Source organism: Pecten maximus, chromosome 1, assembly GCF_902652985.1.
Source record: "Pecten maximus chromosome 1, xPecMax1.1, whole genome shotgun sequence".
Classification (NCBI taxonomy): domain Eukaryota; kingdom Metazoa; phylum Mollusca; class Bivalvia; order Pectinida; family Pectinidae; genus Pecten; species Pecten maximus.
The window spans coordinates 22,180,716-22,194,794 of NC_047015.1; the positions used below are offsets into that span (position 1 = coordinate 22,180,716).

At 40.8% G+C, this 14,079-nt stretch overlaps 1 protein-coding gene across 18 annotated transcripts in view; it reads right to left on the minus strand.

Moving 5' to 3' along the window:
• The window catches only part of LOC117327783 (collagen alpha-1(XIII) chain-like), a 140,788-nt gene that overhangs the window by 54,409 nt on the left and 72,300 nt on the right, over positions 1–14,079 (minus strand). For 15 of the 18 annotated variants that reach the window (XM_033885069.1, XM_033885025.1, XM_033885010.1 and 12 more), the window contains 5 exons: positions 11,100–11,171; positions 10,689–10,757; positions 10,063–10,092; positions 1,662–1,787; positions 515–541 (listed from right to left, as the gene is read on the minus strand). In XM_033885069.1, the coding sequence (XP_033740960.1) occupies positions 515–541; positions 1,662–1,787; positions 10,063–10,092; positions 10,689–10,757; positions 11,100–11,171 (324 nt within the window). Of the gene's footprint in view, positions 1–514; positions 542–1,661; positions 1,788–6,214; positions 6,287–10,062; positions 10,093–10,688; positions 10,758–11,099; positions 11,172–14,079 lie in introns of all 18 variants that reach the window. The other 3 variants (XM_033884976.1, XM_033885054.1, XM_033885095.1) reach the window with 1 other exon arrangement.

A 14,079-nucleotide genomic window follows, 5' to 3' on the forward strand; every position in this document is an offset into this window, starting at 1 on the left:
ATCAAAGGGGATCTCCACTACAATGTACTGAGGACAGTACAGCAATGAGGATATCCACAACAATGTACTGAGGACAGTACATCAAAGGGGATCTCCACTACAATGTACTGAGGACAGTACAGCAATGAGGATATCCACAACAATGTACTGAGGACAGTACAGCAATGGGGATCTCCACTACAATGTACTGAGGACAGTACTCCACTACAATGTACTGAGGACAATACATCAAAGGGGATCTCCACTACAATGTACTGAGGGTGAGTTTCGATAATATTATTTGTTGTTCCAGTATGAATTAGTTTGTGGGTACTAACCATATTATTTGTGTCTTTGTTATATAAATTGATATTTTAGGGTATACATATACATTAGGCATAAATTTATCCATTTTAAACAACTACCACAAATATATTACAAACTATGATAGTTTGTTGGGTTTTTTTATGCAATTGTAACACAAACATGGGTTCATGATGTTTTAACAGAAAACTGCCATTTGCCGTTAACTCACAGATGGTCCTCTTGGTCCTTGTGGTCCCTGGAATACAATAAATTAGTAAGTGTAAAGTACACATGAAGTTAGGAAACACACAAAAGTTTCAGCAATCTGGAAAACTTTCTTTAACAAGAGGCCCAGGGGTCTTAACGGTCATCTGACTCTAAATTAAAAACCTTATATTATTGTAGTATGTATTCTCTGTAGCAAGTATATAGTGGCACTGTGGGTCATGGTGGCCATCTTGGATTTCTGACCGACTCAATAAATAACAACACTTGGTAAGGACCATCTCAGGATCATTTCTGGTAAGTTAGAGCTGCATCCAACTGGTGGAATTGGAGATGAAGTTTAAAATAGGCATTGTTCAGGAAAACCATGATTGCACAATCATGTTACAAAATGGCCGTCATGGCTGCCAGGTCAATGATTTTACGAGGCCGAAAAATAACAACACTTTGTTGGCCCTCCTTCCTTAAAATCCTCACCAATTTCCAACTCAATGGCACCAGTGGAACTGGAGAAGAAGTTTAAAATGTTTTTTCAAGATGGCTGCCATGGCGGCCATCTTGGATTTCGGACAGACCCGAAAAATAACAACACTTGGTCAGGATCTTATCAGGATCATTTCAGGCAACTTTCAGCTTAATAGCACTGGTGGAACTTGAGAAGAAGTTTAAAATGTGTTTTTCAAGATGGCGGCCATCTTGGATTTCGGACCGACCGAAAAATAATAACACTTGGTCAGGACCATCGCAGGATCATTTCAGGCAAGTTTCAACTCAATCCCACTGTTGGAACTTGAGAAGAAGTTTGAAATGTGAAAAGTTTACACATGGTGCACGGCGCACGGCACACGACGACGGACGAAGCATGATGACTATAGGTCATCCTGACCCTTTGGGTCAGATGACCTAAAAACAAAAGGCAAATTGATATACCAATGTGAAAAATGGATTTCTTGTATGTTGTGCAAACACTTATGTAATATTAGTCTGATTATTTTCTATTTTCTAAAAAGGAAAAAATCACATTGTGTGAATAAGGCACAATTATCGTTCAATCAATGAATATTTCTTTGTAACTAAAGTGAGGTATGTATAGTAAGGCCCTAATTATGGCTCCATATATGGACGTAATATTGTCATTAATAAGGACCTACCGGGGCTCCTGAATCTCCCTTGTCTCCTTTCATACCATCATAACCAGGCAGACCTTGATTGCCTTTGGGTCCTGGGGGTCCCGCTGGTCCCTCAGCCCCTGCTTGACCTGGTACTCCTGGCTCCCCCTACAATAGGTAAGCATGTATATTACCTATATCAAATAGTCTTTTCCATGCATGACCATATACCCAACACACAGTGTAATATCTGACCCAACACACAGTGTAATATCTGACCCAACACACAGTGTAATATCTGACCCAACACACAGTGTAATATCTGACCCAACACACAGTGTAATATCTGACCCAACACACAGTGTAATATCTGACCCAACACACAGTGTAATATCTGACCCAACACACAGTGTAATATCTGACCCAACACAGTGTAATATCTGACCCAACACACAGTGTAATATCTGACCCAACACACAGTGTAATATCTGACCCAACACACAGTGTAATATCTGACCCAACACACAGTGTAATATCTGACCCAACACACAGTGTAATATCTGACCCAACACACAGTGTAATATCTGACCCAACACATAGTGTAATATCTGACCCAACACACAGTGTAATATCTGACCCAACACACAGTGTAATATCTGACCCAACACACAGTGTAATATCTGACCCAACACACAGTGTAATATCTGACCCAACACACAGTGTAATATCTGACCCAACACACAGTGTCATATGTGACCCAACACAGTGTAATATCTGACCCAACACACAGTGTAATATCTGACAAAGAGTGTAATACATGACCTTTGACAAGTGTAATACATGACCTTTGACAGTGTAATACATGACCTTTGACAGTGTAATACATGACCTGAGACAGTGTAATACATGACCTTTGACAGTGTAATACATGACCTGAGACACAGTGTAATACATGACCTGAGACACAGTGTAATACATGATCTGAGACAGTGTAATACATGACCTGAGACACAGTGTAATACGTGACCTGAGACAAGTGAAATACATGACCTGAGACAGTGTAATACATGACCTGAGACAGTGTAATACATGACCTGAGACACAGTGCAATACATGACCTGAGACACAGTGTAATACATGACCTGAGACACATTGTAATACATGACCTGAGACACAGTGTAATACATGACCCGAGACAGTGTAATACATGACTTGAGACACAGTGTAATACATCACCTGAGACAGTGTAATACATCACCTGAGACACAGTGTAATACATGACCTGAGACACAGTGTAATACATGACCTGAGACACAGTGTAATACATGACCTGAGACAGTGTCATACATGACCTGAGACACAGTGTAATACATGACCTGAGACAAGTGAAATACATGACCTGAGACAGTGTAATACATGACCTGAGACACAGTGTAATACATGACATGAGACAGTGTAATACATGACCTGAGACAAGTGTAATACATGACCCAAGACACAGTGTAATACATGACCTGAGACAGTGTAATACATGACCTGAGACAGTGTAATACATGACATGAGACAGTGTAATACATGACCTGAGACAGTGTAATACATGACCTGAGACACAGTGTAATACATGACCTGAGACACAGTGTAATACATGACCTGAGACAAGTGTAATACATGACCTGAGACAGTGTAATACATGACCTGAGACAGTGTAATACATGACCTGAGACAAGTGTAATACATGACCTGAGACAAGTGTAATACATGACCTGAGACAGTATAATACATGACCTGAGACAGTGTAATACATGACATGAGACAGTGTAATACATGATCCGAGACACAGTGTAATACATGACCTGAGACAGTGTAATACATGACCTGAGACAGTATAATACATGACCTGAGACAGTGTAATACATGACATGAGACAGTGTAATACATGACCTGAGACAGTGTAATACATGACCTGAGACAGTGTAATACATGATCTGAGAAAGTGTAATACATGACCTGAGACAGTGTAATACATGACACGAGACAGTGTAATACATGACCTGAGACAGTGTAATACATGACCTGAGACAGTGTAATACATGACCTGAGACAGTGTAATACATGATCCGAGAGTGTAATACATTACCTGAGACAGTGTAATACATGACCTGAGACAGTGTAATACATGACACGAGACAGTGTAATACATGACCTGAGACAGTGTAATACATGACCTGAGACAGTGTAATACATGACCTGAGACAGTGTAATACATGATCCGAGAGTGTAATACATTACCTGAGACAGTGTAATACATGACCTGAGACAGTGTAATACATGACCTGAGACACAGTGTAATACATGACCTGAGACAGTGTAATACATGACCTGAGACACAGTGTAATACATGACCTGAGACAGTGTAATACATGACCTGAGACAGTGTAATACATGACCTGAGACAGTGTAATACATGACCTGAGACAGTGTAATACATGACCTGAGACACAGTGTAATACATGACCTGAGACACAGTGTAATAGCTGACCTGAGACAGTGTAATACATGACCTGAGACAGTGTAATACATGACCTGAGACAGTGTAATACATGACCTGAGACAAGTGTAATACATGACCTGAGACACAGTGTAATACATGACCTGAGACACAGTGTAATACATGACCTGAGACAGTGTAATACATGACATGAGACAGTGTAATACATGACCTGAGACACAGTGTAATACATGACCCGAGACACAGTGTAATACATGACCTGAGACACAGTGTAATACATGACCTGAGACACAGTGTAATATACTACTTGAGACATAGTGTAAAACATTGTGTAATGTCCATTAATAGACTATATAAACATCAGTATTGGGTATGTGGACATTATATTGTATATCAAACAGCACCACAGGTGTCATTTTTTTCTGATTGGCTTTATCAATTATCTTCCAATGGTGATTCTCATGTCTATCTTGCAGATTTGACATTATTTTGAAATTTGTTATAATGTTTGGAAATCAAACCATTCAAATACAAGCTAGATGTATAAAAAGTAAGACCCATAGTCAAAGGAAGCATAAGCAAGTCAATACTGTAAACAAATATCCTGTTTGCTCTTCTAAGGATCTCCAACCTTGATACTGAACAGGATGTCCAGCAATACAAAACCAATACAACCATGATACTTACATTTCATATGTACAAACTATGGGGCTATGAATTTGTGTAAAAATTCTAGAAAATCTACACAATCAATTAAATGTTTCTTATTAACATGCTATAACAATACCAACATGCATGGCAGGCAATCATCACATTGACAAAATTACAAATGTGTCTCTCCTGTCTGATTGACACCTAGAAATCAGTGGGTACTACCAGTGACAGTAATACGTGGATATGTTAGTGTAGTACTAACTACCAGTTACAGTAATACGTGGATATGTTAGTGTAGTACTACCAGTTACAGTAATATGTGGACATGTAAGTGTAGTACTACCAGTGACAGTAATACGTGGATATGTTAGTGTAGTACTACAAGTTACAGTAATACGTGGATATGTTAGTGTAGTACTACCAGTGACAGTAATGTGTGGATATGTTTGTGTAGTACTACCAATGACAGTAATACGTGGATATGTTTGTGTAGTACTACCAGTTACAGTAATACGTGGATATGTTAGTGTAGTACTACCAATGACAGTAATACGTGGACATGTTTGTGTAGTACTACCAGTGACAGTAATGTGTGGATATGTTTGTGTAGTACTACCAGTTACAGTAATGTGTGGATGTCTTTGTGTAGTACTACCAGTTACAGTAATGTGTGGATATCTTTGTGTAGTACTACCAGTGACAGTAATGTGTGGATATGTTTGTGTAGTACTACCAGTTACAGTAATGTGTGGATGTCTTTGTGTAGTACTACCAGTTACAGTAATGTGTGGATATCTTTGTGTAGTACTACCAGTGACAGTAATGTGTGGATGTCTTTGTGTAGTACTACCAGTGACAGTAATTTGTGGATATCTTTGTGTAGTACTACCAGTTACAGTAATGTGTGGATGTCTTTGTGTAGTACTACCAGTTACAGTAATGTGTGGATATCTTTGTGTAGTACTACCAGTCACAGTAATACGTGGATATGTTAGTGTAGTACTACCAGTCACAGTAATACGTCGATATGTTAGTGTAGTACTACCAGTGACAGTAATACGTAGATATGTTAGTGTAGTACTACCAGTTACAGTAATTTGTGGATATCTTTGTGTAGTACTACCAGTTACAGTAATGTGTGGATATCTTTGTGTAGTACTACCAGTTACAGTAATGTGTGGATATCTTTGTGTAGTACTACCAGTGACAGTAATGTGTGGATATCTTTGTGTAGTACTACCAGTGACAGTAATGTGTGGATGTCTTTGTGTAGTACTACCAGTGACAGTAATTTGTGGATATCTTTGTGTAGTGCTACCAGTTACAGTAATTTGTGGATATCTTTGTGTAGTACTACCAGTGACAGTTATTTGTAGTGATACCGATTTATATTGTTGTCCAGGTGTGTACAATCAATAGAATGTCCCTGTACCTTTAACAAGGTAAGCTGAGCTTCATCACTTTCCCCTATGCCCCCGGGGAGTCCCTTGTGGCCACGTGGTCCCTACAAACCACAATAGTCATGCTACAATCTACCATTCACTGTAAACATGCAACAATTAGTTAAGATGCAAAAGGACATTGGTAAAACAATACAACATTGTCAGTCATCAGTCGGTGTTCATGTTCCACCAATTTATGTTCTCATAGTCGATCTAGTGTCTTATCAAAATTTCTATTCATAATTATTATCAATCAAAATGCTCTCATCTTGACAGAAGTCATTCATCTTAAGTTAAGAAAACTTTAGAGAGCGATTGATCAGTGAAGCATGACAGTTACAAGGCATCTATGTATAAATGATCATAAAGGGATACAATTTCAATTCAAAACAAGTATGATTTCAAAGTAAAAAGCTCCTTTATATAAGAAAGGTTATCTAACAACTACCTTTTTTCAATAATCAATACATGGAAAGCAGTAAGGTATGAAATCCAAGATGGCCACCAGCAGTATAATAAATAATTTAGTGTCTAGGGAAATACCAACAGATAAAACAGGTGCCTGGTAGATAGTGTCTAGGGCGACACCAACAGATAAAACAGGTGTCTGGTAGATAGTGTCTAGGGCGACACCAACAGATAAAACAGGTGTCTGGTAGATAGTGTCTAGGGCGACACCAACAGATAAAACAGGTGTCTGGTAGATAGTGTCTAGGGCGACACCAACAGATAAAACAGGTGCCTGGTAGATAGTGTCTAGGGCGACACCAACAGATAAAACAGGTGCCTGGTAGATAGTGTCTAGGGCGACACCTACAGATAAAACAGGTGTCTGGTAGATAGTGTCTAGGGCGACACCAACAGATAAAACAGGTGTCTGGTAGATAGTGTCTAGGGCGACACCAACAGATAAAACAGGTGTCTGGTAGATAGTGTCTAGGGCGACACCAACAGATAAAACAGGTGTCTGGTAGATAGTGTCTAGGGCGACACCAACAGATAAAACAGGTGTCTGGTAGATAGTGTCTAGGGCGACACCAACAGATAAAACAGGTGTCTGGTAGATAGTGTCTAGGGCGACACCAACAGATAAAACAGGTGCCTGGTAGATAGTGTCTAGGGCGACACCAACAGATAAAACAGGTGTCTGGTAGATAGTGTCTAGGGCGACACCAACAGATAAAACAGGTGCCTGGTAGATAGTGTCTAGGGCGACACCAACAGATAAAACAGGTGTCTGGTAGATAGTGTCTAGGGCGACACCAACAGATAAAACAGGTGTCTGGTAGATAGTGTCTAGGGCGACACCAACAGATAAAACAGGTGTCTGGTAGATAGTGTCTAGGGCGACACCAACAGATAAAACAGGTGTCTGGTAGATAGTGTCTAGGGCGACACCAACAGATAAAACAGGTGTCTGGTAGATAGTGTCTAGGGCGACACCAACAGATAAAACAGGTGTCTGGTAGATAGTGTCTAGGGCGACACCAACAGATAAAACAGGTGTCTGGTAGATAGTGTCTAGGGCGACACCAACAGATAAAACAGGTGTCTGGTAGATAGTGTCTAGGGCGACACCAACAGATAAAACAGGTGTCTGGTAGATAGTGTCTAGGGCGACACCAACAGATAAAACAGGTGTCTGGTAGATAGTGTCTAGGGCGACACCAACAGATAAAACAGGTGTCTGGTAGATAGTGTCTAGGGCGACACCAACAGATAAAACAGGTGTCTGGTAGATAGTGTCTAGGGCGACACCAACAGATAAAACAGGTGTCTGGTAGATAGTGTCTAGGGCGACACCAACAGATAAAACAGGTGCCTGGTAGATAGTGTCTAGGGCGACACCAACAGATAAAACAGGTGTCTGGTAGATAGTGTCTAGGGCGACACCAACAGATAAAACAGGTGTCTGGTAGATAGTGTCTAGGGCGACACCAACAGATAAAACAGGTGTCTGGTAGATAGTGTCTAGGGCGACACCAACAGATAAAACAGGTGTCTGGTAGATAGTGTCTAGGGCGACACCAACAGATAAAACAGGTGTCTGGTAGATAGTGTCTAGGGCGACACCAACAGATAAAACAGGTGTCTGGTAGATAGTGTCTAGGGCGACACCAACAGATAAAACAGGTGTCTGGTAGATAGTGTCTAGGGCGACACCAACAGATAAAACAGGTGTCTGGTAGATAGTGTCTAGGGCGACACCAACAGATAAAACAGGTGTCTGGTAGATAGTGTCTAGGGCGACACCAACAGATAAAACAGGTGTCTGGTAGATAGTGTCTAGGGCGACACCAACAGATAAAACAGGTGTCTGGTAGATAGTGTCTAGGGCGACACCAACAGATAAAACAGGTGTCTGGTAGATAGTGTCTAGGGCGACACCAACAGATAAAACAGGTGTCTGGTAGATAGTGTCTAGGGCGACACCAACAGATAAAACAGGTGTCTGGTAGATAGTGTCTAGGGCGACACCAACAGATAAAACAGGTGTCTGGTAGATAGTGTCTAGGGCGACACCAACAGATAAAAAGAGGTCAAAGGGCAGCCATGTCAAAGTTTTTACGAGACCGGAAAATAACAACACTTTGTTGACTCTCTTTCCAAAACATCCTCACCAATTTTCAGCTCAATGGCACCTGTTTAACTAGAGAAGAAGTTTAAAATGTGTTTTTCAAGATGGCTGCCATGGTGGCCATCTTGGATTTCTGACCGACCTGAAAAGTAACAACACTTGGTCAAGACCATCTCAGGATCATTTCTGGTAAGTTAGAGCTGAAACCCACAGGTCAAATTTGAGAAGAAGTTCAAAATGTGAAAAGTTTATGCACGGCGGACAGAGGAAGCATGATGACTATAGGTCATCATCTGACCTACCTAACAAAATACAGAAATACAGCCAGGTGAAGAGGATAACAAACCTTCATGTAGACCCTAGTATGGACACATTATTACTGCTGGTGGCCATATTAACCTTGTGGTTAGAAAAACTTGAGACAGATAAGAGAAATACAAATGTATTTATACATACGTACAATTGCAGAACGCTTGATGCAAATTACAATTTCTTTCCAGGATTTTGCAGGGAAACTTTTTGAAATTCAGTTGCCAAAGTTCAAAGGAACTGAAGACAGCCATGTTAAACTTTATTAGACTTCCATAAATTGTGAGGGGTTTATTGGCACTATACATATCTTTACAAAGATTAAAAGATCTGCTTCAAATTCAAACCTTAGTAATGTTGACTATATATATCAACAGGAAGTTACATGCAATGAAGCAGGAAAAGTTATTACAAAGAAACAATTTTGAATGCTAAAATCCAATATGGCCATTAATGTTAGTCATGTTGTATTTCAAATTTGGTTAAAATGAGTAGGCAATTAACACATACTGGAAAGGTAGAAAATTTCATGCAAGTAGACATTTAAAAAGTTCATGCAGGGAAATCATTTTGGGTGCCAAAGCTAAGAAAATCTCACCAAATCTTGGATAAAGGCATGCATGTCAAAGCAATACTCACCAAAAACAAAGGACATTTTGAGAATATTTTTGCAGACAGCAACAAATACCTTATATTGATGTTTCCATGGCTCCAGTCCATTAGAGTAAATATGACAACAAAACTGCCGACCATGCCAAAATCATCAATACCACAGTCACCCAGCTATGGTCATCTCTTATTGCAGTTAAATAGTCTCCTGTTGCCTGGTAACCACTGTTTGTCATTTGTCATGCTCAAATCACGATGTGGACAAAACTTGACATGCTCAGACAAAAACTGGCATGCTGAAATATGGACATGGTCTCAGACAAACATGCCTGATATACCAACCTTAATTGTGATCACTTCATATTCTCCTCCCTATTAAAGCAAATCACCATTTATTTATCAACAGCAACTTATCACTATTTTGCATTTTCAAACTTTCAATCAAATAATTTATCTGAAAGAAATTTGATAATTATTTACGACCGAGATTCAAAGATGAAGGTGGTACATGTATCCTGCATTTCTCACCTTTGTTACAATAATAAAACTCACCAGAACTGATATTTGTACCAGAGAGGTACAGAATAGTTTGTCCTTACATTTTTATAGGATTAACATATGGTACTAGGTTGTGGTAGAACCTAGCAAGTTTAAAGGAAATCATATAGAAACTACGGGGTTAGTGTTGAGGAGGAAGACTGTTCAAAGGGCAGTAACTCCAAATCACAAGGCTTGATAGCCATGTGTAAGTTACCAAGTTAACAGATGTACAAGTATCTGAGCAGACATCTGGATGAGAAATACCTGTCTCAATAGACATCGCCTTACAAAGCTCACATTTCAGACAGTACATGATTTATCAGACACCATTTTAATATTACCAAAAGGACTGCATGTGTGTAAAACAGCCATAAAAATAATTATCAAAGACAAATCAACACTTGGACAGCAGCTTTCTTAGCCCTTACCTTGAGCGGTATGATCTCTTTGTATCCTGTATTTAGGCCCTCATGGAATCGTACAGACCGCTTGATACCCTGGACAAGCACATGCATCACAAGAAAGAGATAGAATATTAAACATATAAGCTTTACCTTTTTGTTAGTCAGCGAGAGAATATTTCCCAACCACCAATATAGTGTAGCTTTTGAAGCCCTTCAACCATTATTAATAGCAAGTCTAAGATACACACAAATATTAGAACATGATTAGGCCAGTAAAGTAAGTATACAATCACCAAAATAAATAAAATCAAAAATGTTATAATATCGAGTCTATGAAAGACGTTTCTATAATTTCTTCAAGTATCTGAAAATGTATCTTTGACAGAGCCAAGGGCATGACCTTGAAACCATTCGAGTTTGACCTTAATACACAACCTTTGGTCCAATAGCACCATCATATCCAGGCAGTCCCTCGTTACCCTTGTCTCCCTTGGGGCCTGGTATTCCCTAGACAAACCCAGAGAACATCTGTAACATTTCCTACTAAAAATTGCTTTATGGAAACACAAATTATTTTCATTTACTGTAAACGTATTCATTTTAGCGGTAATTTGATTATAGCGCTTTTCACGCTGTTTGTGCAGAGCTTATTTATGTACAGTGCTATAAATTTTAATTTAAACCTGAACATTTTAAGTCCTATTAGTTTTTATCCTGTAATTACGACCACTTCTGGCACCAATTTAGGCCTTACTACTATCAGTAGTCTGAGGACCAATTTAGGCCTTACCACTGTCAGTAGTCTGAGGACCAATTTAGGCCTTACCACTGTCAGTAGTCTGGCCTTACCACTATCAGTAGTCTGAGGACCAATTTAGGCCTTACCACTGTCAGTAGTCTGAGGACCAATTTAGGCCTTACCACTGTCAGTAGTCTGGCCTTACCACTATCAGTAGTCTGGCCTTACCACTATCAGTAGTCTGAGGACCAATTTAGGCCTTACCACTGTCAGTAGTCTGGCCTTACCACTATCAGTAGTCTGGCCTTACCACTATCAGTAGTCTGAGGACCAATTTAGGCCTTACCACTATCAGTAGTCTGGCCTTACCACTATCAGTAGTCTGGCCTTACCACTATCAGTAGTCTGAGGACCAATTTAGGCCTTACCACTGTCAGTAGTCTGAGGACCAATTTAGGCCTTACCACTGTCAGTAGTCTGGCCTTACCACTATCAGTAGTCTGGCCTTACCACTATCAGTAGTCTGAGGACCAATTTAGGCCTTACCACTGTCAGTAGTCTGGCCTTACCACTATCAGTAGTCTGGCCTTACCACTATCAGTAGTCTGAGGACCAATTTAGGCCTTACCACTATCAGTAGTCTGGCCTTACCACTATCAGTAGTCTGGCCTTACCACTATCAGTAGTCTGAGGACCAATTTAGGCCTTACCACTGTCAGTAGTCTGAGGACCAATTTAGGCCTTACCACTGTCAGTAGTCTGGCCTTACCACTATCAGTAGTCTGGCCTTACCACTATCAGTAGTCTGAGGACCAATTTAGGCCTTACCACTATCAGTAGTCTGGCCTTACCACTATCAGTAGTCTGGCCTTACCAATATCAGTAGTCTGAGGACCAATTTAGGCCTTACCACTGTCAGTAGTCTGAGGACCAATTTAGGCCTTACCACTATCAGTAGTCTGAGGACCAATTTAGGCCTTACCACTATCAGTAGTCTGAGGACCAATATAGGCCTTACCACTATCAGTAGTCTGAGGACCAATATAGGCCTTACCACTATCAGTAGTCTGATGACCAATTTAGGCCTTACCACTATCAGTAGTCTGGCCTTACCACTATCAGTAGTCTGGCCTTACCACTATCAGTAGTCTGGCCTTACCACTATCAGTAGTCTGAGGACCAATTTAGGCCTTACCACTGTCAGTAGTCTGAGGACCAATTTAGGCCTTACCACTGTCAGTAGTCTGGCCTTACCACTATCAGTAGTCTGAGGACCAATTTAGGCCTTACCACTGTCAGTAGTCTGAGGACCAATTTAGGCCTTACCACTGTCAGTAGTCTGGCCTTACCACTATCAGTAGTCTGGCCTTACCACTATCAGTAGTCTGAGGACCAATTTAGGCCTTACCACTGTCAGTAGTCTGGCCTTACCACTATCAGTAGTCTGGCCTTACCACTATCAGTAGTCTGAGGACCAATTTAGGCCTTACCACTATCAGTAGTCTGGCCTTACCACTATCAGTAGTCTGGCCTTACCACTATCAGTAGTCTGAGGACCAATTTAGGCCTTACCACTGTCAGTAGTCTGAGGACCAATTTAGGCCTTACCACTGTCAGTAGTCTGGCCTTACCACTATCAGTAGTCTGGCCTTACCACTATCAGTAGTCTGAGGACCAATTTAGGCCTTACCACTGTCAGTAGTCTGGCCTTACCACTATCAGTAGTCTGGCCTTACCACTATCAGTAGTCTGAGGACCAATTTAGGCCTTACCACTATCAGTAGTCTGGCCTTACCACTATCAGTAGTCTGGCCTTACCACTATCAGTAGTCTGAGGACCAATTTAGGCCTTACCACTGTCAGTAGTCTGAGGACCAATTTAGGCCTTACCACTGTCAGTAGTCTGGCCTTACCACTATCAGTAGTCTGGCCTTACCACTATCAGTAGTCTGAGGACCAATTTAGGCCTTACCACTATCAGTAGTCTGGCCTTACCACTATCAGTAGTCTGGCCTTACCAATATCAGTAGTCTGAGGACCAATTTAGGCCTTACCACTGTCAGTAGTCTGAGGACCAATTTAGGCCTTACCACTATCAGTAGTCTGAGGACCAATTTAGGCCTTACCACTATCAGTAGTCTGAGGACCAATATAGGCCTTACCACTATCAGTAGTCTGAGGACCAATATAGGCCTTACCACTATCAGTAGTCTGATGACCAATTTAGGCCTTACCACTATCAGTAGTCTGGCCTTACCACTATCAGTAGTCTGGCCTTACCACTATCAGTAGTCTGGCCTTACCACTATCAGTAGTCTGAGGACCAATTTAGGCCTTACCACTGTCAGTAGTCTGAGGACCAATTTAGGCCTTACCACTGTCAGTAGTCTGGCCTTACCACTATCAGTAGTCTGAGGACCAATTTAGGCCTTACCACTGTCAGTAGTCTGAGGACCAATTTAGGCCTTACCACTGTCAGTAGTCTGGCCTTACCACTATCAGTAGTCTGGCCTTACCACTATCAGTAGTCTGAGGACCAATTTAGGCCTTACCACTGTCAGTAGTCTGGCCTTACCACTATCAGTAGTCTGGCCTTACCACTATCAGTAGTCTGAGGACCAATTTAGGCCTTACCACTATCAGTAGTCTGGCCTTACCACTATCAGTAGTCTGGCC